This window comes from Podarcis erhardii (genome assembly GCF_964252035.2).
Source record: "Podarcis erhardii genome assembly, chromosome: 2".
NCBI lineage: Eukaryota > Metazoa > Chordata > Lepidosauria > Squamata > Lacertidae > Podarcis > Podarcis erhardii.
In genome coordinates this window covers 113,192,159-113,219,662 of record NC_138498.1, presented here as the reverse complement: position 1 = coordinate 113,219,662, position 27,504 = coordinate 113,192,159, and the positions used below count along the sequence as shown (strand labels likewise).

The following is a 27,504-nucleotide window of genomic DNA, read 5'->3' as shown; positions in this document are numbered from 1 at the left end:
AGGGACATCTAAACGTTTTTGTCTGGCCATGACTCTCCATGATTAAATCCTGTGAGGACCAACATATTGCAAAACTCTCTGAGGAAATGTCTTCTATCGACGACCTTATTAAGGAGCTGGAGGAGAAGCAGAAACAGCCAGCGACTGAATTCTTGCAGGTAAGAGTTGGCACAATTAAATAGTCCAGGTTGTCCTGCAGGTAAAGGTTGTACTCCCAACCACTCTGTCTGTTGGTTTATAGAAGTATTCATAGTAGGGATGTGCACTGGCCACACATTTTGTTCAAAACTGTGATTTGGAGCTTCATCAAACTGCATGATTCAGGTTTGATAGAAGTGGATGGAATTTGCAGGCAAAGCTGCTCCTGCAGTGTGGATGAAGCCTGCCAAATTACAATGGATCCAGGGAGTTTTTGTGCTAGCATTGGCAATGGCACCAGCAACACTGGCCAGTTGAGTTCTCCTTCTACCCAATTCAAACATGCCCTCGCTGTTGTGTGTAGAGCAATATACACCATGAGCGGTAGCAAGTTGACATCTGCTCTCAGGCTGGCAGCACCAGTGGTGGGAGCCAGCAGCAGAGCATAGCCTGGGATCACTTGCAGTTGGCAGAAGATCCCAGGTGTGCCATCTGTCTGCATTTCAGGAAGAAGCATAACTGGGGGAGGTTCTGGGGCAGAGAGCTCCTCTTTCAGTCTCAAGCTAGGGTTGCATGCATCTGGGAAATCACAGACATGTCCTCTTTTGCAGGGGTCTACATGGCCAACCAGGGGGATTTTCAAATTTGAAAGCAAATGTCTGGGTTTCTGTAGTTTTTTAAATTGTATGTGTGTGGGGTGCGTGTGTGCTGGCGGCTCGGGGTCAGAGTGTGATTGCCCCCCAAAAGCTCAATTAATGTCGGAATTCTTGCACTATGGCAACCCTATCTCAAGTTTTCACCCCCTCCGTCTAAAATAAGCAGAAGAATCTGCAGCTTAGTGAGCAGACAATGGAGGATATGGGATCGGGGAAGTATAGGACCATGTGATGCAAAGTTTCCATCTGTCTGATATGTAGGAGACTGGTGCAAGAGGCTGAATTAATATTATTCTCTCTCTTCCCTTCTAGGATATCAGAAGCCTCTTGCAAAGGTATGTGGCTTTGTTACACACAGTGGGCTGATATGAATCTCCTGTCTCTCTGAAGAGAGTTTAGATTGCTTCACTTAAAACCATGTGCCAATCTAATTCACATATCACAGACAAATATGCCAGTCAGAATACAGTTATTCATTGGATTGCAGATTTTCTGAAATTTTGTGATGTAGCTTTGATGTAAAACTATTGTATTGGGGAAGGGAGGATTCACATAAAAGGTTTATTTTAGGGGAATAACTGATGGTGTTCCTTCACCTACTGTAAACTTCATTTCACAGCAGATTATGATGGTGATTTATTAGATTTCTTACTTGCCCTTCACTTCCTGGACAGGCTACAACAATCTCAAAATATGATATTAACCCTAATATACATATCCCAGGTGTCAAAAGCCAAGGTAAAATGACGCTGTTATTAGATGCAATGTACATTCTGTGCTTGGGGAAAATATTCAGCATTCTAAAAATCTAGTTTCTTTAGGTTTTAGGCATTTCTGACCTAGCTATAATTTTAAACAGGGTATGCTAACCAATGTCTACATCTAAAATTTAGGCAGGTTGTTTGAAAATATTGTTTTATATTGACAATAAGGTTGAAAAAAATGAGTTAAAATCTAAAATTACATTTTAATGTAATTATTTTATACTTCTCATTTTTTAAACATTTTACATTGTTTTTAACTCGACATTTAATAGTATACTTAACGTATTATTGTGTTGCATCTGCTCTGTTTTCTTATCTTCTCTACTGGTTATTGACCGAAATATATATACATAATCTTATCTCATCTGCAAATTTTATATGAAAAGTATATGTAAGCTAACTCTTTATTCTTCTCCTTTATTCTTCTTATATTTCATGATAGAAATTTATTCAGTGTATAATAGGTGTTTGTAATTGGGCAGATAATTCTGCTGCCTGCCTCCTTTCTCTCTCCACATTTGTGCTGTTCCCACTTTTCTTCTTCATCCCAATTGCTGATACGAGACTTGAGAACGAAGAGATGAATTGCAAATAAAATTTGTTTGCTTCTTCCTAGGTGCCATGAAAATAAAGCTGTGGATCCAATAGCTTTTCCTCCTGGATTTAAAAAGCGAATTGAGAAATTCTCTAAAATGCATCCTTTTCTGGAGACCACCATGAAAGAATTCAAAGGTAACAAAGGGTCATTGCGTTAATTTTTGGAAAATGGGTTTGAAAATATAGCTCATCTGATCCTGTTGCGAGTCTAATTGTGGGTGGGAATTGACTGCTTGATAGAAAAATGGGTGCGTGGAATTTAAGATTTCCACATTTAGAATTTCCCATTAGATACTCGAAATCTCAGCATTTGAGGGATCTGCGTACAGGACCTTTTCTTCCTTTAAAAATCTGAGCAAACCATCTGTATTTGGCAATGGTTTCAGCTCCACCTTGCTTTTCTTCATGGCACTTAACAGTAATGATGCAAGAGGGCCAAAGGTTGGATACGTTGGCTAAACGTTAGCGTCCCCCCCCCCCTTTTTTGCACAATCACAGTTTCAAGCACTGTAAATCTAAAGCCTGACCCCTGGAGTCAAGTATTAGTAGTAATTCGTTTCTCATAACACTTTTCTTCCTTAGACATTGTGCTCTCTGGGCCGCCAGAAAAGAAAGGTACATTTCCAGGTTTGGCAGATCTTTAAACAATTTTTGCAGATGAGATATAATAATAATAATTTATCATTTATACCCTGCCCATCTGGCTGGGTTTCCCCAGCCACTCTGGGCGGCTTCCAACAGAATATTAAAATACAATAACCTATTAAACATTAAAAGCTTCCCTAAACAGGGCTGCCTTCAGATGTCTTCTAAAAATCTGGTAGTTGTTCCATAGGGTGGGTGCCACTACCGAGAAGGCCCTCTTCCTGGTTCCCTGTAACCTTACTTTTCACAGTGAGGGAACCGCCAGAAGGCCCTCAGCACTGGACCTCAGTGTCTGGGCAGAACAATAGGGGTGGAGACGCTCCTTCAGGTATACTGGGCCGAGGCCCATATGGGAGGGTTTTTGCACTGAAGAGAAAACTTCAGCTGTGTTCTGGTGTCAGGGAGCAAAATCAGTCTCTGCGTGTCTTTCATGCTTCCTTCGCCTTTCCATCTGTGCATGTGCACAGACTGATGTCTCGAGCAGATAATCTGTGACGCCTAATGACTGGAAGTGAAGAGCTGCCTTTATACAAGCTCCAGTCATTTCACCCATCTAGCTTAGTGACTGGCAACAGCTCTCCAGGGATTTATACAGGGGTCCTTTCCTTGCCCTACCTAGAGATAGTAAAGGTAAAGGTAAAGGGACCCCTGACCATTAGGTCCAGTTATGGCCGACTCTGGGGTTGCGGTGCTCATCTCACTGTATTGGCCGAGGGAGCCGGCGTACAACTTCCGGGTCATGTGGCCAGCATGACTAAGCCGCTTCTGGCGAACCAGAGCAGTGCATGAAAACACCGTTTACCTTCCTGCCGGAGTGGTACCTATTTATCTACTTGCACTTTGACGTGCTTTCAAACTGCTAGGTTGGCAGGAGCAGGGACCGAGCAATGGGAGCTCACCCCGTCATAGGGATTCGAACCGCCGACCTTCTGATCGGCAAGTCCTAGGCTCTCTGGTTTAACCCACAGCGCCACCCGCGTCCCAGAGATAGTAGAATTGTAGAGTTGGAAGGGACTTTGAGGATCATCAATTCCAACCCCTGCAATGCAGGAAGATGCAGCTGCCCCATACAAGGATCAAACCTGCAACCTTGGCATTATCAGCACCACGCTCTAACTAGCTGAGCTATCCATGCTGTTTGCATACAAACCTGCATTGCGGGGGGTTGGACTAGATGTCCATTGGGGTCCCTCCCACCTCTATAATTCTGTGAAACCAAATGCCCTACACAAGTGGTTCTCCCTCTGCTTCTGAATTTATTTTTATGGGGAGGGGATACTTTCCCAGGAGTACATTGGCTTCTCAAGCTGCCTTCTAGCTCAGAGCTGCATAAAACTTGGATGTAGGTCATGGGTAGGCAAACTAAGGCACGGGGGCTGGATCCGGCCCAATCCCTTCTAAATCTGGCCCACGGATGGTCCGGGAATCAGCGTGTTTTTACATGAGTAGTGTTTTTACATGAATGTGTCCTTTGATTTAAAATGCATCTCTGGGTTATTTGTGGGGCCTGCCTGGTGTTTTTTACATGAGTAGAATGTGTGCTTTTATTTAAAATGCATCTCTGGGTTATTTGTGGGGCATAGGAATTCATTCATTCCCCCCCCAAAAAATATAGTCCAGCCCCCCACAAGGTCTGAGGGACAGTAGACCGGCCCCCTGCTGAAAAGGTTTGCTGACCGCTGAGTAGGTGCTAACTCCTTTGGGGACCTGCCTCCCTAATCCTTTCCTTTCTTTTGCAGGTGAAGACATGCCCAAATTAGTTCTATCATCATATTCCACCTTGCCTTGGGGTTCTTACAGAGGTCCCAACGAATTGCTTTGTTGTTCCTATGTTATGGGAGTTGAGAGAATCACGTCTGGGACCCATTCCTGGATAGCCAACGTGGGGGGTGAAAAGTTCTGGGCCGTGGGGGTGGCCAACGAGACTTTAAGGGGCTGCAATATTGTCAATTTGAACACTGGTCTTGGGATCTGGGCTATTGTCCGGACTTCCGCTGGTGATTATTACCCAACCACGGCTCCTGGAATATCCCTGGGTCCATTGCCCGCGTCTAGCAATACAGCCTGTAAGTTGGAGAAGTTCCAGTCCAAGAGGATCTGTGTGTGTGTCAACTATAAAAAAAGATGGGTGATCTTTTCTGATGCCGACTCTCACAGCGTCATCTTCACTTTCACCAATGCTGCGTTCTCTGGGGAGGGGGTCTGCTCCTGGTTCAGTGTGGGGCAATGAAATGAGGTTGTCTTTGGGGGGCAATCAAGATCCATCTGAGAATGGCAAAATTGACTTGGTTGGGCCAAATCCTTTTGAGCAAGGGTGGGGTAGGTGGAAGGAAGGAAGGAAGGAAGGAAGGAAGGAAGGAAGGAAGGAAGGAAGGAAGGAAGGAAGGCACTGAACCCTCTTCCCTCCCACCCTCATCAGACTTCCCTCTCCCTCCCACCCAAAAAAGCCTCCCAGCTGTTTACCCCCCAGTGAAGGTTTCTTACATTGGGGGGAAACATCTGGCAAAAGTGCCTTTGGCAGGGAAGGTTGTATGTGTGATGGGGGAAGGGTTCAGCACTCTAAGTGCCTCCCCCCCCCCCCCGCTTTACGGGGAGTTTGTAATGGATGGATTCTGATATGCTGTGCCAATGCTGTCACGTATGATTTTGGCCTGAGAGTGTCCCGTGCCAAATAATATAATGGTATGTGTGGCAAAACATTAAAAAACCTACAGTGCAGCCACCAATTTCTTCTTTCTCTCTCCCCTTGCCCCCCCCCCCTGCAAGTTGTCTGTCTTGGGGCAAATCTGGATTGTGGCCTCCTATTGTTTTGGGGAACAACATTGTTCCCCTTCTTGCTCTCTCGGGGGCTGATGGGATTTCAACTACATTATGGCTCTGTAGTTTGTGCAAGTTTGTGCAAGTCTGTTGTTGGTAAGGGCTCAACGATTAAAAAAACCCAAAAAACCCAAATGAAGCACTGATTCAATTTGGGACATAGCATACAAGACTCAACTTCCCAATAAAGTAAGTATGAAGGAGGGTAAAGACTGGCAAATTGCCCTTTCATTGGAAAAAAGCGAACCTTTTCATTTTAGTTTGGAATAGAGAATTACAAGAAGTGGTGCAAGCTTATTCATTGTCGGCAGGAACAGAGACGAGGCCGCTTACAAATTTGAGGTTCACGGAAAGGAGGTTTCAGTTTCATTGTTCCTGTCCTTTATTAATACTCTGTGGAGTTTCCAGAGTTCTGTCTACGAAAAAGTCTGCAGTTGTTTCTATAGAAGGAGAAATCCGATATTCAGCAATGCTTCTGTTTTGTGTATTTTGTGTTCTTTTCTTTTTGCAGTTCTGTATTAATAATGGCGTTTCATTTCACTATAATGTCCAAACATGAATAAAACAGTAAATGTTTATCACTGGAGAATAAAGGAACCATTCCATTTGTGATGCAAATATACTGGAGCAATGCAGCCTTATTGGGGAGTTGACCTAGCTGTAGGGGGTTCCTCTCTACTTCCTCCCCCCAAAAAACCTTCCCAAACAGGGTGACAATTATTTCTGGGGCCATTTCCTTGGTTCAGCAAAGATACAAATATAATAATGCAGCTCCCTTCTACAATTGGATTTGAAGACTCATACAAACTCGCAACATATGAACGACTTGCATATAAACGCAGACTTGCCATGGACAAATTCAATGATATTTGGAATCCATTCTTACAAATACTGTAATCAGGTTAAGATCTGGTGAAGAACAACCTTGTAAAGTAAAAAAGGAAAAATACAACCGTCAGTCACTCCAGCCCCCAGTGCAATTGCGGAAGCTTCAGCTAGAGGGTGCCTGTGTGTCTCTAAATTATGAACAAATATCAACAATATTTTAAATGCTGGCACAAGATATCCCTTCACTCTTTCAACAATGCCCCATTCTGTCACAAGAGGATCTCCCAGATCAGCGAGACACAACTGAATTTGATTGGAAAAAGCAATATTATTATTATTATTATTATTATTATACCACCCTATACCCGGGGGTCTCAGGGCAGTTCCTAAGAACGTGGGTGGCACCAAATCCCTATAAAACAGATTGGAGCGGCGAGATTTCAAGGACAACTTGAAATTTCATAGGCCAGCTGAACCCTATCCCATGTTTTTCTCTCCAATTGTTTTCCCTACGAAAGGGTTCGTGGAGTTATGCACTCAGAGAAGGGTATATAGAATTTGAACCCATATAAAAGCAGGTGGCGTTATGGTACAAACATAATGGAAACAGTGCTCCCCACAAAAGCTGATGATGAAAATACCAATGAATTATTCCCCCCCCCCCGAGCTATAGAACAGTTGCATGAAACAGTCCCAGGTGACTTTTCACTTAGGTGATGTTGTGGGTGGGTGCGTGGGGTTTGGAGGAAGGTGGGTGGCTGGGTGAGGAGGAAGGTGGGTGGCTGGGTGAGGAAGGAAACTAATCTGCATAAGAGGGGGTGGCGAATTCAAAAGTCAAAGTTGGTTGTCCCCAAATCCTGTTAACATTTGGGACTGGAGCAACAGTGTTTGCAAGAAGATACTGTTTGAGAACAGGGAGACAGGAAACCAATTCTTCCCTCACTGATTGCTTCTCAAGTAAACAATTGTTTTTCTTAGGCTTTACAGTGGTACTTCTAGTTACAAACTTAATTTGTTCCGGAGGTCCGTTCTTAACCTGAAACTGTTCTTAACTAGAGGGATGCTTTCTCTAATGGGACCTCTTGCCGCCACCGCACCGACGGCACACATTTTCCGTTCTCAACTCAAAGTAATTATTCCAGGTTAGTGGAGTTTGTAACCTGAAGCGTTTATAACGCAAGGCGTTTGTAAGTCGAGGTTCCACTGTACTTCCTTTTTCTTCCTGTTCCTGTCAGTTAGTATTTGACCTTTTATTAGCCTCATGATGGCCATATGGCTCTCCCTCAAATTTTCCTGGGGACTGTAGTTAGTTAAGGGTGCTGGGAAGTGTGGCGTTTTGAGGTAAACAGCCATTGCCAGGATTCTTTGGCAGACACCATGCACTTGGAATTCATGGTACAGATGTGAAGCTGCACACTGTAACGGTTTCCCCCCGGCTTATGCTGTTTCTTTTCAAAAACTATGAGTCACCCAGAGGGAGGGAAAGGCCCGCCCTGTGGTTTGAAACTGGAAAAACGAATCAAAAGCTTTTATTCCCATTTCAGGCAGACGAAATGGCAGACGAGAGTCCAGTCCAGAACCTCAGCGAGGAAACAACATGCTGCATCTGCCTGGAGTATTTCACAGATCCAGTGACCATAGAATGCGGCCACAATTTCTGCCAAAGCTGCATCACCCAGGCTTGGGGAAACTCGGACCGAGATGCTTCTTGCCCTCAGTGCAGGGAACCTCGTCAGCAAAGGAATGTCAGGCCCAACCGGCAACTGGCAAGCATTGTGGAAATAGCCAAGAAATTCAGCCTTCAGATGGCAAAAGGGGCGGAAGCGCTGGGAAAGGTTTGCGAGAGACACCAGGAGCCCCTGAAGCTCTTCTGCAAAGACGACCAAGACCCCATCTGTGTGGTGTGTGACAAATCCAAGGAGCACAGGAAGCACAAAGTGATCCCAAAGGAGGAGGCCTTTGAGGAGTATCAGGTACAGAGCTGTAGGATTGGGGACCAGAATTCCAAGGGATGCTCAATTATCCTAGGGATGGGGAAAATATTTCAGCCTGAGGGCGGGGTATGTGGGTGGGTGTTTGTGTCCCAAACGCTGCTGCTTATTGGGTCCCGAGGCAAAAGGGGACAGAGCAACACTTGCAAATCTCACCTTTTTGCAGTAGACTAGTTCCTACAAATGCTCTCATTGCCGTCTATGTTCACCATCTAAGTAAGTGGGAAGCATTAGTGGAGTTCAGGGACACATTCTGGCCAGGCAAAAAAAGACTCGAGGAGGATGTGAACTGGAGCTGGTCAATCTTTCAGCCTGGGGAGAGGCCGGAAGCGTGTTAAGGAGCTGCAGGACTCACTTATCTTGTACGGAGCATTCAGTAGTAGGAACATTCGCAAGAAGTTCCAAGAGAACTTGAAAACTTGAAGGCTGGTCTGAGGGCCATAGCTCAGCAGAGGGTACCAGCTTCATTCCTTGGCGTTTTTCTGTAGGGTTGGAGACAGCCTTTGTCCCAAATCCTGGAAAGCAGTCTGTATAGAAAACAAACCAGAGGTCTGACTCTGTATAAGCCAGCCTAGTGGAAGCATTCAACGACTTGGATGATGGACTCAAGGGCATCCTGATCAAATTTGCAGATGACACCAAACTGGGAGGGGCGGCTAACACCCCAGAGGACAGGATCACACTTCAAAACGACCTTGACAGATTAGAGAACTGGGCCAAAACAAATAAGATGAATTTTAACAGGGAGAAATGTAAAATATTGCACTTGGGCAAAAAAAATGAGAGGCACAAATACAAGATGGGTGACACCTGGCTTGAGAGCAGTACATGTGAAAAGGATCTAGGAGTCTTGGTTGATCACAAACTTGACATGAGCCAACAGTGTGACGCGGCAGCTAAAAAAGCCAATGCAATTCTGGGCTGCATGAATAGGAGTATAGCATCTAGATCAAGGGAAGTAATAGTGCCACTGTATTCTGCTCTGGTCAGACCTCACCTGGAGTACTGTGTCCAGTTCTGGGCACCACAGTTCAAGAAGGACACTGACAAACTGGAACGTGTCCAGAGGGGGGCAACCAAAATGGTCAAAGGCTTGGAAACGATGCCTTATGAGGAACGGCTAAGGGAGCTGGGCATGTTTAGCCTGGAGAAGAGGAGGTTAAGGGGTGATATGATAGCCATGTTCAAATATATAAAAGGATGTCACATAGAGGAGGGAGAAAGGTTGTTTTCTGCTGCTCCAGAGAAGCGGACATGGAGCAATGGTTCCAAACTAGAAGAAAGAAGATCCCACCTAAACATTAGGAAGAACTTCCTGACAGTAAGAGCTGTTTGACAGTGGAATTTGATGCCAAGGAGTGTGGTGGAGTCTCCTTCTTTGGAGGTCTTTAAGCAGAGGCTTGACAACCATATGTCAGGAGTGCTCTGATGGTGTTTCTTGCTTGGCAGGGGGTTGGACTTGATGGCCCTTGTGGTCTCTTCCAACTCTATGATTCTATGATTCTATGATTCATTTGATGTCCCCAGGACCCAGCAGTCTCTCTCTTTCTTTAGTCCCAGAATATATGTTGGGAAACAGATGTTATGCCCACCAGTTTGTGCTCAGGAGGGCCCCCCCCGGTGGTCTAGGAGGGCAGTCTGCCCAGTGGAAAGGTTGTCAGGAGCTGGGGGTGCAGGTTCGTAGCTTGGGGGTCCTCCTGGCCTGGATCCTTTGCTGTCACTTGAGGCTCAGGTGGCCTCAGTGGCACAGAGTGCCTCCCTTCAGCTTTGGCTGATGCCCAGCTACACCCCTATCTGGACAGGAGTAGCCTAACTACTGTTGTCTATGCTCTGGTACACTCATATCTTCCTTCCTTTCAGAAATTTGAAAGCCATTGTGATGTAGTGGTTAGAGGCCTGGGGGAGAACCAGCTTCAGATTGCCACTCTTACTTAAAACTCACTGCTGTGGCCAGAAGTCACTTTCCCCCAGCCTAACCCACCTCACAGGGCTGTTGTGAGAGTTAAAGTGAGGGCAGGGGAGAAGAACCATGTAGATTGCCTTGAGTTCCTTGCAGACAGGTGGGGCAAAAATGGAAAGATGGGTGGGTGGATAACACTGGGAAAGATGGGTGGGTCTTTGTTTCATAACCCCATCTTCCTGAACATGAAGTCCCATGGATTTCTGAAAGATTACATTTGCATTGCTTGCAAACATGTGAGTTCATTAGCTACAGTGGTGCCCCGCAAGACGAACGCCTCGCAAGACGGAAAACCCGCTAGACGAAAGGGTTTTCCGTTTTGGAGGCGCTTCGCAAAACGAATTTCCCTATGGGCTTGCTTCGCAAGACGAAAATGTCTTGCGAGTTCCTGCGGGGTTTCCCCCCCCTTTCCCCCTTTTCCTAAGCCCTAAGCTGCTTATCAGCTTATCCGCTGATAAGCCGCTTATCAGCCGATCCACTAAAAGCCGCTAAACTGCTAATAGCGCTAATCCGCTAAGCTGTCAATGGGCTTGCTTCGCAAGACGAAAAAACCGCTATACGAAGAGCCTCACGGAACGGATTAATTTCGTCTTGCGAGGCACCACTGTATTTTCTCATATGCATTTTGGGAGCTGTAGCTGTTTGGTAGGGGATGCAGGTGGCGTTGTGGGTTAAACCACAGAGCCTAGGACTTGCTGATCAGAAGGTCAGCGGTTTGAATCCCCGCGACAGGGTGAACTCCCGTTGCTTGGTTCCAGCTCCTGCCAACCCAGCAGTTCGAAAGCACGTCAAAGTGTAAGTAGATAAATAGGTACCCCTCCGGCGGGAAGGTAAACAGCGTTTCTGTGCGCTGCTCTGGTTCGCCAGAAGCAGCTTAGTTGTGCTGGCCACATGACCCAGAAGCTGTACGCCGGCTCCTTCGGCCAATAAAGCGAGATGAGCGCCGCAACCCCAGAGTCGGCCACGACTGGACCTAATGGTCAGGGGTCCCTTTACCTTTACCTTTGCTGTTTGGTGCAATAGGGTACCAGCACATGGTACCTTTGGATATTCTAACACAGACAACATCTGGTTTCGTTGTGCCATCAGGGAAGTATTAGGTGCAGTCCTATCCATGCAGAAAATGCTGAGCTTGTTTGGCTCAACATATTTGTGTGAGAAGACATTCTCTGCTATGAACTTTAACAAGAACAGCGTGAGGACAAGACTAAGTGACTCTCACCTGTGTGGCATTTTGCAGATCAAAACCACTGCCTTTGAACCAGACCTAGCCTATGTCCAGATCTCAGTTTCACCCTTCACATTAGTGCACACAAGTTTTGTTTTGTTTTCAATTGAGATGAATACATTGTAAAATCTCAGTTAATATCAGTTGGTCTAAATCAGGTATAAATATAATTGGACACAACATGTATACCTGGTGTTATGTTCCTGTTCATATTTTTTGAACTTAAAAGTTGACAGGCAACCTTTATTACCAATAATATGTAATGTACTTTACAATGTTTCTGACATATATTTCAGCTTCCTGGATTTTTTTCCCCCCATCTGGCCTTTAGCTATGAAAGGCAGAGTGATTCAACACCTGTTTAGATTTGTCATCCATGTGATGAAATGAAAAGTATGCCATTTGCAATAAACTTTGCATAAGTACTCAGTGATACGCAGTACCAGCACCTTTCCTCCCCAAATGTTAAAAGTGTGGCATTTACAGTAACAACTTCATGGTGAATACTGCAAGCTGTTTTTCTTAAAAGAAAAAAGAAAAAGACCGAGCTGTGAATAGGGCTGTGCACCAGCCACAAGCTTTGGTTCATGCCCCAATTTAACTTTGGAAAAGATCATGGTTTGGTGCAGAAAATTTTATGAGGCTGCTACAATTTTATGAGTATATCTTTGCTGCCCAAACTAACCCAAATGCCTTTTTGGCCACCCCAGGGTAAAATTATGTGTCATTTGGAGTTCCTGAACAAACAGAAAGGAGAAATTCTGTCTTCTAAACTGAAGGGGGAGACCGAAAGCCAGAATCTGCTGGTAGGTGCAAACCTTCTTGCCTCTCCAGGATGGTTATACTTGACAGAGTGAGGCCTTAATTCTTCGCTTGCACAGTGTCCCAGGTTTAATCATTGGCATTATCAATTAAATGGGTATTGGGTGGTAGAGTTGGGAAAGATCTCTGCTTCAGACCTTGAAGAACAGCTGCCTGCAAGGTTATACATCATTCAGCAGGAGAGGCTAAAATTGGTAGGGTTGTCTAGGGGCGAATGTAGTCCTCGAGTCCAAAAATGCCAGCCATGCCAGCATAATAATAATAATAATAATAATAATAATAATAATAATAATATTTCCCCAGCCACTCTTGGCGGCTCCCAACAGAATTAATGATAATAAATAGTGATAAAACATCAAACATTAAAAACTTCCCTAAACAGAGCTGCCTTCAGATGTCTTCTAAAAGTCAGATAGTTGTTTATTTCCTTGACATCTGATGGGAGGGTGTTCCATGGGGCGGGCGCCGCTACCGAGAAGGCCCTCTGCCTGGTTCCCTGTTAACTCACGTCTTGCAGTGAGGGAACCACCAGAAGGCCCTCGGAACTGGACCTCAGTGTCTGGGCTGAACGATGGAGGTGGAGACACTCCTTCAGGTGTACTGGGCCGAGGCCGTTTAGGGCTTTAAAGGTCAGCACCAACACTTTGAATTGTGCTCAGAAATGTACTGGGAGCCAATATAGGTCTTTCAGGACTGGTGTTATATGGTCTTGGTGGCCACTCCCAGTCACCAGTCTAGCTGCCGCATTCTGGATTAGTTGCAGTTTCCATGTCACCTTCAAAGGTAGCCCCACGTAGAGCGCATTGCAGTAGGCCAAGTGAGAGATAACTAGAGCATGCAGCACTCTGGCAAGACAGTCTGCAGGCAGGTAGGGTCTCATCCTGCATACCAGATGGAGCTGGTAGACAGCTGCCCTGGACACAAAATGACTCCCAGGCTGTGCACCTGGTATTTTAAAGAACGAAGTGAGCCCACAAAGCTAGTCCTCCTTCTTCTCGTCACTTCCTCCGGGCCCTACTATTAGGCAGACTGAGGTGGCCAAGGCAGGCTGAAGATGCCAGGGATAGAGAAAGCAGCAGCTAATAGATCAGTAGGTGAGCAGCAGGAAAATACTGAGGACTGAGGCAAGCAAAGAGGCCATTTCCTGCTAAGCCAGCCTGCCTGCCGCCCTCAGCTGTGACTGAACTTCTGTACCATTGTGACTGTAAACATCAGCTGCCCTGCCAGTCAGCTTGTGCACATGGAATTAAGGGGACATCTAAATGTCTTTTTCTGGCCATGACTCTCTCCTTGCAGAAGCAGACAGCCACGGAGAGGCAGAAAATCATGGCTGATTTCCAGCAATTGCACCAGTTTCTGGAAGAACAAGAGTGCCTCCTGCTGACTCAATTAAAGGAACTGGACGATGGGATTAAAAACTGTAGGAATCAATATATTGCCAAACTCTGTGAGGAAATGGCCTCCCTTGACAACCTAATCAGGCAGCTGGAGGAGAAACAGAAGCAGCCAGTGACTGAATTCTTGCAGGTGAGCAATGGTGGAACGAAACCGTCCAGGTTGTCCTCTGGGGAAGGGCTGTACCAACACACACTCTGTTCATTGGTCTTTAGAAGTATTTACAGTAGGTGTGAGCACTTCAGTATTTGGTTGATATATAAAGCAAAGGGAAAAGTAATAATAAACTGCTGGAAGGAACTGGGTTGGTCAAAGAAAGCTTGACAAGAACAATGAGTCCATTTCATGTCCCTTCAAGTTGTATCTTGTTGGTGTCTCCTTACATCTGCCAGTGTCAAGTCCCTGTCATTGTATCCCTTCTACCTGCGAACAGGTACCCAAAGTCAGCCTAATTGTCAAATCAAAAATACCTGTCTGTGTGTGCACAGCTCAATCCTAGGGGAAAAATGGAATCCCTTTTATTTTTCACCTTCCCAAAATCAACTTTAAAGACTCATAACACAAACCCCCAGACCTATTTGTCCCCTTCCTTCCTTCCTTCCTTCCTTCCTTCCTTCCTTCCTTCCTTCCTTATTTTATTCCAGTTACACTTGTCTCTCATGTTTTCCTATTTTCAGACTGTCCATAAAACACTAAGGGAAGTTAAGTGATTCCTTTTTTCCCTACTCCAGAACTGTAAAGTCTACCTTTGTGGGAGAACAGTTGCAGTTATCACTCATTCCCTCTAAAGGAGCAACCATGGGCACTAATTTCATCCATTTTTTATTAAAGGTTACAGAGGTTTCCTTAAAAAGAGATGAAGAGAGCCAAAGCTGCCCAATGGGACGCCCCCTGCATTTATTTGCCTCTAATTTGCAAGGTTTAAGCTACTCTGGAGGGACAAACAGGCTTGCAAATTTCATCCACTTCTGTCAAACAGAAAAAAGTTAGAGTCATAATATGGAACATTTGTGCTGGTGGAGCTTAATTTTTGACAAAGTAGAATTGAATCTGGACCCTGTGTTACACTGGGCAGAGTACGAAGTACTTCAGGGCGAAATAAATCAATATTTTAAACTAGGGTTGCCCAAACTACACGTCACCTTGTAACTTACAAGCAGATGGAAATCTGTAGCATTTAAAGGAGGCAAGGAAGCATGTGGAAGAGAAACCTGTGGAGGACGGGTGAGGCCCTGCTCCAGCCTGCTCCCCCTTAAGGCTCTAACATGGCAAGGGCTGAGAGCAGCTTCTCACGCCTGCCTTGCCCAGTGGGGCCCGTGGTCCCTGGACTAGCGCGTTGTCTCTGCAGAAAACATTGTGTTATACATAGAAAAATACAGTATGCCCCCTCTGTGAACTGATGTGTGGGAGGGGTCTGGTACAAAGGACTGAATTTCCTCAGACCGTGGGGAGCCCCGGAAAATTAATAATTATAATTTGGACTATAATTTGGTCTTTTTTATTTTAGTTTTTTTTTTTAAATTTTAATTGGAGTATTATGACTGGATATATTAATTGGATGTTTTTTATTGGAAAATCAATAAAAATGATTTTTTTTAAAAAAAAAAAAAGACTGAATTTCTCTCATTCTGTCTCTTCCATCTAGAATATGAGATGCATCCTGGAAAGGTATGTGGCTTTGTTATGAATAGTGGGCTGGTATTGATTTCCTTCCTCTGAGGTAAGGGAGAAATTGATTTGTTCTATGTGAGCCAATCTAATTCACAGTTTACAGACCAATAAGCAGATCAGAAAACAGTTACCAATCTGACTGCACACTTTTACAAATTTTGTGATGCATTTTTTATCTCGTGCGGGGAAATGTACAAAAAGCATATTGGGGGATACCTAGAACAGCATACAAAAAAGGATAGGATTTTTTTGGGGGGGGTGTTATGCATATAAAATGCATATTTTATGAAGGAGTGATGATATTTCTTCATCTACTGTATACTTCATATCATATCAGAGATGTTGGTGGTGGTGGATTATTAGATTTCTTACTTGCCCTCCACTGTCAGGGCAATTTATGGATTAAAATACAATATTAAAAATAGTTAAAACAAATTACAATCCAAGAAAACTGGGTGGGTCCTAAAGTACATCTCCTAGATGACAACGGCCAGGGTAAAGAGAGGATCTTATTAGTTCCTTGTGTGCATTATCTGCAAACATAATTTGTTGGAGTAAATATTCAGTAAGGCTCTGCTCCAGATTCACCCAGATCCTCAACTAAATTGGGCCGATTTATACCCTCTTCTGATCAGGTAGAAGCAGCGACAAATCACAACTTTGTCACAAGTTAATCAGGCACTTCTGACCTAGCTGTAATTTTAAACATGGTACGATATGCAACGTGTGCGTCTAAATTTCAGGCAGATTGTTTAAAATATTTCTGCATCTTAACGGTAAAGTTTATTTAAAAAAAATAAATAAAAGAGAGGTAAAATAGATTATGGATTGATCATTTATATGTAATTTTTAAATGAAAAAATGTTTATGTAAATTTACACTTTATACTCTCCTTATACATCATTTTCTAGTTTGTAATAGGTCTTTGTAATGGTCACAGGGCAGACAATACCATTAGTTGCTATCACAGGGCTCATCCACACTTCTGCTTTTCCTGTTATTTCTAGGCACACTTCTGAGAAGCTTTCCTTTTCTCCTGCCGCTTTTCCTGGGAAAACCTGCTGCTTGCCACAGAATTGGAAGAAACATAAATCAGCAGAAAACCTGATAAATGTTTGGTTCTATTTCGCTGTTAACCCACGGAAACCCCGACTGACCTTTGTTCCGATTCAGTGGTAAACAGCAGGGACTTTCGTGGGGAAACCAGGGGGAATGAAAGAAAAACCTATCATGGACGAGCCCTGGGTATCTTCCTGCTGTTCCAACTTTTCTCCTTCATTCTGACGACTGAATTAAGAAAGACTTGAGAATGACCAGATGGAGCACAATAAACCTCACTTTCTTCTTCCTAGGTGTAATGAAAATGAAAATAAAACCATGAATGCAATAGTTTTTCCTCCTGGATTAAAAGAACAAATAGATAAATTCTCTAAAATGCATTCTTTTTTGGAGAAGGAAACCAAGAAATTTAAAGGTAACAAAGATCGTTGTGTGGTGTTGTGTGGGATAGATAGATAGATAGATAGATAGATAGATAGATTAGATAGATAGATGATAGATAGATGATAGATAGATGATAGATAGATGATAGATGATAGATAGATAGATAGATGATAGATAGATAGATAGATAGATAGATAGATAGATAGATAGATAGATGATAGATAGATATGGTTGCATGCCATTCCCATTTCTGAATGATAAATATTCTGGGGGTTCCAGGCTGGTTCCCAAGGATTTGAATTTTCTATTGGCAAATGAGGCACAGCAGAGACTGTGGTGTCTTTAGGATATATGGTTTATTTACACATATATACACAGCACAGACACCCCAAGAGAGTCTTGTTTCTCCCATAGCCACAGCCTTGCCTTCAAAACAGGAATAAGCGTGGTGTAGTGGTTAAGCGCGGTGGACTCGTAATCTGGTGAACCGGGTTCGCTTCCCCGCTCCTCCACATGCAGCTGCCTTGGGCCAGTCACACTTCTCTGAAGTCTCTCAGCCTCGCTCATCTCACAGAGTGTTTGTTGTGGGGGAGGAAGGGAAAGGAGAATGTTAGCCGCTTTGAGACTCCTTCGGGCAGTGATAAAGAGGGATATCAAATCCAAAATCATCTTCTTCTTCTTTTTCTGGCCTGCTGCCTTTTACAGCCTGTCACATCCCTAAGTCTGGTTTTGTCTTCTAACTCTCTCAGAGCTGGGGGAGGGGGCCATTAGTGTACCCCATTATTGGCGCTGTCTGCAGAAGGGAGCTCTAAATCACACGAGGATCCTACATGAGATTCTAATGTGATTGGGGGCAAGGAATAGAATGCCAGAAGGAAAGAGCAATGTATGGAAATTTCAATTTTCACATGTAGAATCTGCAATTAGATATCTGATGTCTTGACATTTGAGGGTTCTATTGGAGGGTCAGTTTAAAATTCCGAGTGACCTTTCAGTCTTTGGCTTTGATTGCAACTCTTCTCTGAGCGCACCACCCCCCAACATGCTAGCATAACACTTAATGCTAATGCCAGAAGAGGGTGAAAGAGGGAGTAAAAGGTAAAGGTAAAGGGACCCCTGGCCTATTAGGTCCAGTCATGACCGACTCTGGGGTTGCGGCGCTCATCTCGCTTTATTGGCAGAGGGAGCCGGCATACAGCTTCCGGGTCATGTGGCCAGCATGACTAAGCAGCTTCTGGCGAACCAGAGCAGCGCACGGAAACGCCGTTTACCTTCCCGCCGGAGCGGTACCTATTTATCTATTTGCACTTTGACGTGCTTTTGAACTGCTAGGTTGGCAGGAGCAGGGACTGAGCAACAGGAGCTCACCCCGTCACGGGGATTCAAACCGCCAACCTTCTGATAGGCTCTGTGCTTTAACCCACAGTGCCACCCGCATACCTTGAAAATACTATGGCTAAATTTTAGATTTTGGCATGAATACACTTTCAAGCTCTCTAAATCTAAAGCATTGCCCTTGGAGCCAAGTTTGAGTATTGACTTTTTCCTCATTTCACTTTCCCCCCTTAGACGTTGTGCTCTCTGGACCTCAAGAAAAGAAAGATATGGCTGTACCCCAAGCAGCACAAGGTTTCTGGATGCCCAAGCTGCCTCCCCTGGGTTCGTATTTCCTTTGGGAAATGAGGCACAGCAGAGACTGTGGTGTCCTTAGGATATATGGTTTATTTACACATATATAGAATCTGAGCCTACGATGGAGGGGTTCACAGGCACCCCAAGAGAGTCTTGTTTCTCCCATAGCCCCAGCCTTGCATTCAAAACAGGAACCCACCATCGTGCTCTGATTCTCTTTCCATCTTGCTGCCTTTTACAGCCTGTCACATCCCTAAACTCTACTCCAAAATACTGGTTTTGTCTTCTAACTCTCTCAGAGATGGGGGAGGCAACTCTTCTCTGTGCCCCCCACCCCAAACATGCTTTCATAACACTTAAAGCTAATGCTGAAAGAGGGAGAAAGATGGAGTACTATGGCTACATTTTAGATTTAGGCCTGAACACACTTGCAAACATTCTATATCTAAAGCATTGCCCTTGGAGCCAAGTACGAGTACTGACTTTTCCCTCATTTCCCTTTTTTCCTCAGACGTTGTGTTCTCTGGACTTCAAGGAAAGAAAGGTACATTTCCAGGTTTGACAGATCATTAAACAATTTTTGCAGATGAGAAATGGGAGGGTTTTGCACTTCAGTCTCCAAGCAGCACAAGATTGCTGGGGTCCCAAGCTGCCTCCCCTGGGTTCGTATTTCCTTTTGGGAAATGAGAGACTGCAGAGACTGTGGTGTCTTTAGGATATATGGTTTATTCACATATATATAGAATCTGAGCCTATGGTGGAGGGGTTCACAGCACGGGCACCCCAAGAGAGTCTTGTTTCTCCTATAGCCCCAGCCTTGCATTCAAAACAGGAATCAGCCATCGTGCTCTGATTCTCTTTCCATCTTGCTGCCTTTTACAGCCTGTCACATCCCTAAATGTTACTTCAAAACTCTGATTTTGTCTTCCAACTATATCAGAGCTGGGGAAGGGGCCCTCCCAAGAGCTGTCTGGCACAGAGCCCCCTCTCTGTCTTTCTTGATGGCCCAACTCCTTTCCTTTGCTCTTGGTTAATGGTCCAGACTAACTGTGTACATGGTGACCCCTACTGGGACTAACTCTCCTGGCTACTATACAATGATGCAGCTGCCCTCCTTTCACTTGGCTCCCTTCTCCTGTCTGCAGTAGGACAAACCGATGAATACTACTTCCTACTGCAATCTGGTGAATGAGAGGACAGGGAAGCAAGCAAGAATAGCTGGAGCTACTGGCTCTGCATTGAAAGGAAGTTCTGAAGTGGGCTTTTGCTTGCTCTGAAGCTGGTTCAGACTCATCAAAGCCAAATGCGGAGGGAAGACTATGGCTCTCTTGTGCTGTTCACTTCTCCTACACACTTAGAACCACACGAGGGAGAGCAGAGATATGTGCACAAGCTTTGCCCCCACTAGTGTACCCCATTATTGGTGCTGACGGCAGAAGGGAGCTCAAAATTACATGAAGATCCTACATGAGATTCTAATGTGATTGGGGGCAGGGAATAGAATGCCGGACGGAAAGAGCAGTGTATGGAAATTTTAATTTTCACATGTAGAATTTCCAGTTAGATATCTGATATCTTGACATTTGAGGGTCCTATGTGAGGGTGAGTTTAAAATTCTGAGTGACCTTTCAGTCTTTGGCATTGATTGCAACTCTTCTCTGAGTGTTCCCCCCAAAACATGTTTTCATAACACTTTATACCAATGCCAGAAGAGGGCAAAAGATGGAGTTGTTGTTGTTGTTCAGTTGTTTAGTCGTGTCCCACTCTTCGTGACTCCATGGACCAGAGCACGCTAGGCACTCCTGTCTTCCACTGCCTCCCGCCGTTTGGTCAAACTCATGCTGGTAGCTTCAAGAACACTGTCCAACCATCTCATCCTCTGTCGTTGCCTTCTCCTTGTGCCCTCCATCTTTCCCAACATCAGGGTCTTTTCCAGGGAGTCTTCTCTTTTCATGAGGAGGCCAAAGTATTGGAGCCTCGGCTTCAGGATCTGTCCTTCCAGTGAGCACTCAGGGCTGATTTCCTTAAGAATGGATAGGTTTGATTTTCTTGCAGTCCATGGGACTCTCAAGAAAAGAAAAGCAAAGACTCTCAAAAAAGATGGAGTACTATGGCTAAATTTTAGATTTTGGCATGAACATACTTGCAAACATTCTAAACTAAAGAATTGGCCTTGGAATCAAGAATGAGTATTGACTTTTTCCTCATTTGACTCCCCCCCCCCTTAGGTGCTGTGCTCTCTGGACCTCAAAAAAAGGAAGACAGGACTGTACCCCAACTCAATCTCCAAGCAGCACAAAATTCCAGGGCTCCCAAGCGGTTTTCCCAGGTTTCGTATTTCCTTTTGGGAAATGAGATACAGCAGAGAACTGTGGTGTCTTTGGGATATATGGTTTATTTACACATATATACAATCTGAGTCTACGATGGAGGGGTTCACAGCATGGACATCCCAAGAGAGTCTTGTTTCTCCCATAGCCACATTCTTGGATTCAAAACAGGAATCAACCACCGTGCTGTGATTCTCTTTCCAACTTGCTGCCTTTTACAGCCTGTCACATCCCTAAACTCTACTTCGAAACTCTGGCTTTGTCTTCTAACTATTTCAGAGCTGGAGGACTGGGAAGCAAGCAAGAGTAGTTGAAGCTTAACATTTGAGAGTTCTTTTTTCTATTTAGAATTCTGAGTAATCTTCATTACTTGGCATTGATTTCTCTGAACCCCACCCCCGTCAATGTTTTCATAAAATGCAATGATAATGCTGGAATGCTGTGGCTTGCTGAAGTCAGCTGGGAGTTCACCACACCTCAACTGGTGTGTGTTATGAGCACAGTAAGCGGAGTCATCAGAGATTTCCTTCTCCCAACTGAACAGCATCTTCCAGAGTCTCAGTTAAGGGGGAAACTCCTCCCACACAGTTCAAAGTAACCAAGTGTTTAATGTCTCCAGACACAAACACAGTTCTTCTGGTCTTTAAAGTAAAGATACGTATGAGCGGATCCATTGACACTCATCACCATGCTAGCTAATGCTTCTGTATAAAACCCACGGCCTCTTTCCCTGAGTCCTACAGAGTCAGACCCTGACAGCAAATGGGACAGGGCACAGACAAGACAGACAGGATGAAAGCAATGCCCTAGAGGCTACTATTCCTGTCTCTACATGTGGGCACATTTACTGGGCCAATGGGAGGGTGAACGACTCCACAAGTCACACACTCGACCTTTCTGGTGTTGCTATGGCAACCCAGGGCACCTGGCACCCTTATCTCAGAACATCCAGACGTGGGAAATGTGCTCCTCAAGGCACGAGCCCAAGCACTGTGCAATTTCACCCATTGTTCACATTACACCAACACGGAAGAGGGCAAACGATCATATAAGATGGCTAAATTTTAGATTCTGGTGTGAACACACTTCCAAGCACTCTGAATCTAAAGCATTACCTTGGAAGTGTATTGACTTCTTCTTCATATCACTGTTTTCCCTTAGATGTTTCGTTCTCCTGACCTCAAGATAAGAAAGACAAATTCCACCAAAAATCCACAGAAGCCCTGGTGAAGATATTTCTCTTTCTGGACTTCTCCAAGGATGTGATTCAAGCGCACTCTAAACTTGTTAAAGCAAAAGCCCTTGCTAGGGCAAAGAATATGGAATGCTACATTCAGTTCCTGGCAAAGTCTTGTATTCAATATTCTGGTCAAACTCATAATCACAACCATCCAGCAGCGGCGTAGCGTGGGTTGTCAGCACCCGGGGCAAGGCAAGTAATTTGCGCCCCCTAACCCGGGGCAAGGCAAGTAATTTGCGCCCCTAACCCCTAACCTGCCGCCGCTGCCAGCTGCTTCTTGCTGCTGCCTGGGCTGGGGTATTTACGGTAAGGTAGCCACGGCGGCAGCGGCGGGTCCGTGTCAGGTGATCTGAGGCGAGTTGCCGCTGGCGCTGCCGCCCAAACGACGCCGCTTGCCCGGAGGAGGAGGAGGGCAGAGAGGCGAGGAAAATGCAAAATGGCCCAGCAGCTGCAGCAGCAGCGGCAGCGGCGGGGCTGTGAGGAGGGGCTGCCTGGCGCGCCCTCCGCGGCCCTGATGCGCGGGGACCATGGTGAGCGCTGAGAGCCGCTGCCTGCCGGACGCCTTCAGCCTGGACGCGCGCACAGCTTGTCGGTTCCGCGAGACATGGGGCTCTGCTACAGCCTGCGCCCGAGGCTCTTCGGCGACTCCGGAGGCGGCGAGCGCGCCCCCCCAGATGTTGCGCCCGGTGCGGCCGGCCCCCCCCCTGCACCCCCCACGCTACGTCACTGCCATCCAGACTTTGCAGAGCATTCTTCACTAAAATCGGTTGACACCCTGGAACTGAAGCTTTGGATGACTCCATTAACTGATTAATAAGAGGATACACTGTTGAAGACATTGTTTTGCCAGTCTGGGCGTTCGGCCAATAGAATGGAGTGTAAACAAAATAATGTTTTATACCGCCTGTTTATTGACTAGTGAAGCAGCAGAAGTCACCACCGCTTTTTGAATATAAATATTAACAAGTCAGAGTCACGCTGATAAGGAAGAAGTATTTGAGGTATATGAAAGGCAGGTTTTATATACATGCACATACAGTGGTACCTCAGGTTACATACGCTTCAAGTTATATACGCTTCAGGTTACAGACTCCGCTAACCCAGAAGTATTACCTTGGGTTAAGAACTTTGCTTCAGGATGAGAACAGAAATCGTGCAGCGGCGGCGCGGCAGCAGCGGGAGGCCCCCATTAGCAAAAGTGGTGCTTCAGGTTAAGAACAGTTTCAGGTTATGAACGGACCTCCGGAACAAATTAAGTACTTAGCCTGAGGTACCACTGTACAAGAAACCTTGTAACAATGAATAGTGGATTTACAACCAAGATAAGAGGGGCCAAAAGTAAGTTGTTACTATAATATGAAGTTAGTTAGTTTAAACGTAAAAGGGCTGAGAGATTCCAAAAAACAGTGAGTAATTCTGCAATACTAAAAACCTCTAATTACTTATATCGGTTATTTACAAGAGACACATTTGTTAAATCAAGACAAAAAAGTGTTAATGAAGAATTGGTTAGGAAAGGAATATACTGCAAATTTCCAATGCTAGAGGCCTGCTATCTTGATACGAAAAGGATTGAGAGTGGATATATGACAAGTTATTAGAGATGAAAATGGATGGTATTTAATTTTGTGTGTGAAAATTGACGAAATAGTAATAATGTTGATTAATATATATGGGCCAAATGTAGATTCCCCAGATATGTTTTATCAATGTTTTACTCATCTAAGTCAAAGTACATACAATAAACTTATACTGTAATAGGAGGTGATTTCAATGAAATGATTGATCCTAACCTGGATAGAAGCAAGGTTCCATGAAAAAAAGTTTCATTAGTTAGAGAAACTCTCAAAAAGTACATGCAAGAGTTGAATTTGGTTGACCCTGTTTTAGGTTTAGGGTCCATCCAGTTCAAGACTGTGATATTGATGTACGTTGCAAGACATGTATTCCCTTAAGCTCCACCACTTATAGCTGTTTTAGCTGCATGTCTTCTAGTTCTTAAAAGTTTTCATTATCAGTTCTTATCCATCCATTATCTGTGTTTAACCTTGTATTCTATTCACATATTTATCCTATGCTTGTTTTCTTGTTCTTTCTTGCTTTAACAATTACCTGTGTAACTTCTACAGTCATACCTTGGTCTGAGTCCGTCCTGGCTTGAGTCCATTCTGCGGAACGTCGGTGGCAAATCTGGAAGTACCAGAACGGGTTACTTCTAGGTTTGCTGCTCATGCATGCGCAGAAGCACTAAATCACGCATGCGCATGCACAGACACAACACTTTGGCCTGCGTCATTTTCAGGTTATGGTGGGGGCTCCGGAACGGATCCCCAACGTAAGCCAAGGTACCGCTGTATTTTATTCATATGTTTTTCTTATGCTGGTCTGTGACTGTAATAAAGATTATTGATTGATTGATTGATTGATTGATTGATGTTGTGTATCTGATCACAGTGCAATTAGTTTGGATTGGAAGTATTATAATACAGCTAAGATACCAAGAAACTGGTATTTTAACATCTCATTACAGTTATACCTTGTCCGGCATCCGCCCCGGCGGGAGTCTGTTCCACCGAACATCGGCGCCAAACCTGGAAGTACCGGAACGGGTTACTTCCAGGTTTGGCGCTTCACACATGCACAGCGCTTTGGGCATGCGTCATTTTTGGCTTAAGACGGGGGCTCCGGAACGGATCCCCGCCTTAAGCTAAGGTACTACTGATGACCAGTTTGTAAAACAAATGAAGACCGAGACTGAACAATTCTTTGATATAAATACTGACACGTTGACTGCTAGGATATATGAATGGGAAGCGTATAAAGCTTTTATTAGAGGTTGAATTATAGCGTACTCATCACATTAAAAAAACCCTTAAAAATAGTAAGGGGGGGAAATTGAAAGAGGAAAATAATGACTTATGGACATTAATAGTTAACAAGCCAACTTATGAATTGTATAGTAAGAGGCGAAAGAAGAAATTTGAACTAAATAATATATTGTCCCAACAAGTTGAATTCATGCTTTTTTGTACAGAACAAAAGTATTGGGAGACAGGTGAAAGGGCCCCCCCAAAAAACTCCCAGCTGTTTACCCTCCAGTGTAGGTTTCTTACATTGGGGAAAAACATCTGGCAAAAGTGCCTTTGGTTACAGGGAGTTTGTAACAGACGGATTCTGACATGCTGTGTCACTGCTGCCACGTCTGATTTGGGCCTGAGAGTGTCCTGTGCCAAATAATATTATGGTGTATGTGGCAAAACATTGTAAAAAGCCACCCTGAGGCCACCAATTTCTTCTTTCTCTCTCCTCTTGCCCCCATGCAAGTTGTCTGTCTTGGGGCAAATCTGGATCACGGCCTCCTGTTGTTTTGGGCAATGAGGTTCACGGAAAGAAGGTTTCAGTTTCATTGTTCCTGTCCTTCATTAATACTCTGTGGAGTTTCCAGAGTTCTGTCTACGAAAAAGTCTGCAGTTGTTTCTATAGAAGGAGAAATCCAATATTCAGCAATGCTTCTATTTGGTGTGTTTTGTGTATGTTTGTTTTTGCAGTTTTGTATTAATAAAGACATCATAGTGAAAGGAAACACCATGAACATCTGCCAAGTGAATTTTTATTGTTTTCCTTACATATTCTTTTCCAACAAATTGTAATAGCACCATACATTCCCTTTGACTCTGCCGAGTCGCGACCCCCCTCCCTCCCCACAACTGGTATATTTATCCTCTTTCCATCACGCACATCATCCTCATATTAGTACTATTATACATTGGAGGTATTATGTCAGTCCTGCTAGTGTCTTGACCTCTTTACAATTCTTCTTTAAATATTCAATAAATTTACTCCCGTTATTTTGGTATCTTTGATCTCCCTGGTCCCGGATCCTCCCTGACAGTTTGGCAAGTTCTGCATATTCTGTCAACTTCGCCTGCCACTCCTGAATAGTTGGTATATCTTGTACTTTCCATCTTTGGGCCAGAAGGGTCCTCGCAGCAGCTGTAGCACACATGAACAAATTTTGATCTTCTGTTTTAATTTCTGTTCCTATTAAGCCTAATAGACACGCTTCTTTTGGGGAAAGTATATCTAAATATTTTTTTGAGTTCATTATAAATTGATTCCCATTTTTTTTTTACCTTATTGCAGGTCCACCACATATGGAAATAGTCCCCATCTGCCTTTTTACATTTCCAACATTTTCTTTCTTTTTTCCTATTTTGTTTTGTTTATATTCGTTTATAAATTCCCCTTCGTTTCAGAAACCTGGCAGGGATCTCCCTAAAAATCAAGATTTTCACTCCATCTATGCATAGATTTTTGTTGTAATTCAGTTTCAGTATTTCATTTCTTATGTCCAATGAGTTAAACATGACTAGAACATCTCCAGGAAGCTTTTTTGCCCTTGCTTTCACTGATCTAACCTTTATTCTAAAGACATTCATTATCATTGGGCCAATATCTTCTTCTCTTAGTTCCATCCACCCAGCCAGTTCTCTTATTATTTTATCTCTTATATTCTCATTTGGCGTCTCCGGGAGACCCCTGAATTTCAGATTTCGCTCTTTTTGACGCATCTCCGGAGTAGATAGATTACCCAACATCTCCTCCTGTGCCCTATTCATTTCTGTAATTTCTCCTCTAATTTGTTCTGTCTGTCTTTTTACTTCCTTTAGATATTTCTGTGTGCGTTTGGATAAATCCTCAACCACCTTAGTTCTTATTTCCAAGTCTTTTACCTTCCCTGTCAACTCTCCCACCACCATTTCCAATTTTTTGTCTAAGGCTTCCTGGACCTCCAATAATTTTCTCTCTATATATTGCTCATTCTGCTTAAACTCTTTTCTTATTTCCCCCAGTAAGCTCTCATATTCCCTGTTTTCTTTTCCATTTTCTTGCCTAGATGGGCATCTCTCTTTTTTAAAAAAATAATATTTATTAAAGTTTCAAAAAAGTTACAAAAATGAGGAAAAAAAGAAAGAAAAAAAGAAAAAAAGAAAACAGAAGATACAAAATACAGAAAAGTAAAAACAATTAAAAACATTTCCGTCTTTCCATGTCTTGTCTTTCATTTACTTGTTTCCCTGACCTCCTCACACCTCCCTTTTTTGTATTCTAGTTCAATTAAATATTTCAGCAAATCCTTTCCAGCTTGGTTTTTATCCTAATAATTTATCTTAATGTACTATAATTTTACATTCTCGTTTCACCAATTAAAAAATCAATTTTTACCTGATCTTTTATATCGTTTCTGCTAAAACCACATTACTTCATTCCAACATCCTTCTAGCATTCCTGGATCTTACAATGTTTCTGTAAATAAACTTTAAATTTTTTCCAATCTTCTTCCACC

General features: G+C 44.0%; 2 protein-coding genes and 1 long non-coding RNA gene across 6 annotated transcripts in view; 2 read left to right on the top strand and 1 right to left on the bottom strand.

Annotated features, from left to right (window-relative positions):
- LOC309336976 (zinc finger protein RFP-like) overlaps positions 1-23,036 on the top strand; it is a 194,479-nt gene extending 171,443 nt beyond the window's left edge. Inside the window, exons 1-11 of one of the 3 annotated variants that reach the window (XM_081853543.1) lie at positions 7,663-7,840; positions 7,990-8,418; positions 12,335-12,430; positions 13,743-13,973; positions 15,487-15,509; positions 16,865-16,986; positions 18,525-18,614; positions 19,099-19,143; positions 20,816-20,916; positions 22,079-22,324; positions 22,906-23,036. In XM_081853543.1, coding sequence (XP_081709669.1) covers positions 7,823-7,840; positions 7,990-8,418; positions 12,335-12,430; positions 13,743-13,973; positions 15,487-15,509; positions 16,865-16,986; positions 18,525-18,614; positions 19,099-19,143; positions 20,816-20,916; positions 22,079-22,147 — 1,224 coding nt within the window. In that variant the 5' untranslated portion in view covers positions 7,663-7,822 and the 3' untranslated portion in view covers positions 22,148-22,324; positions 22,906-23,036. Of the gene's footprint in view, positions 1-7,662; positions 7,841-7,989; positions 8,419-12,334; positions 12,431-13,742; positions 13,974-14,672; positions 15,405-15,486; positions 15,510-16,864; positions 16,987-18,524; positions 18,615-19,098; positions 19,144-19,735; positions 20,459-20,815; positions 20,917-22,078; positions 22,325-22,905 lie in introns of those variants that run through there. The other 2 variants (XM_081853542.1, XM_081853544.1) reach the window with 2 other exon arrangements.
- The window catches only part of LOC309336856 (zinc finger protein RFP-like), a 210,231-nt gene that overhangs the window by 35,014 nt on the left and 147,713 nt on the right, over positions 1-27,504 (bottom strand). The gene's annotated exons all lie outside the window — the stretch shown is intronic.
- On the top strand, positions 47-6,608 carry LOC309337406. Of its 2 annotated transcripts, XR_014154265.1 has the most exons (4): positions 47-181; positions 2,175-2,290; positions 2,738-2,782; positions 4,540-6,608. It is a non-coding gene; the product is annotated as an uncharacterized lncRNA (long non-coding RNA). The 2 variants fall into 2 exon arrangements; XR_014154264.1 differs by lacking the exon at positions 2,738-2,782.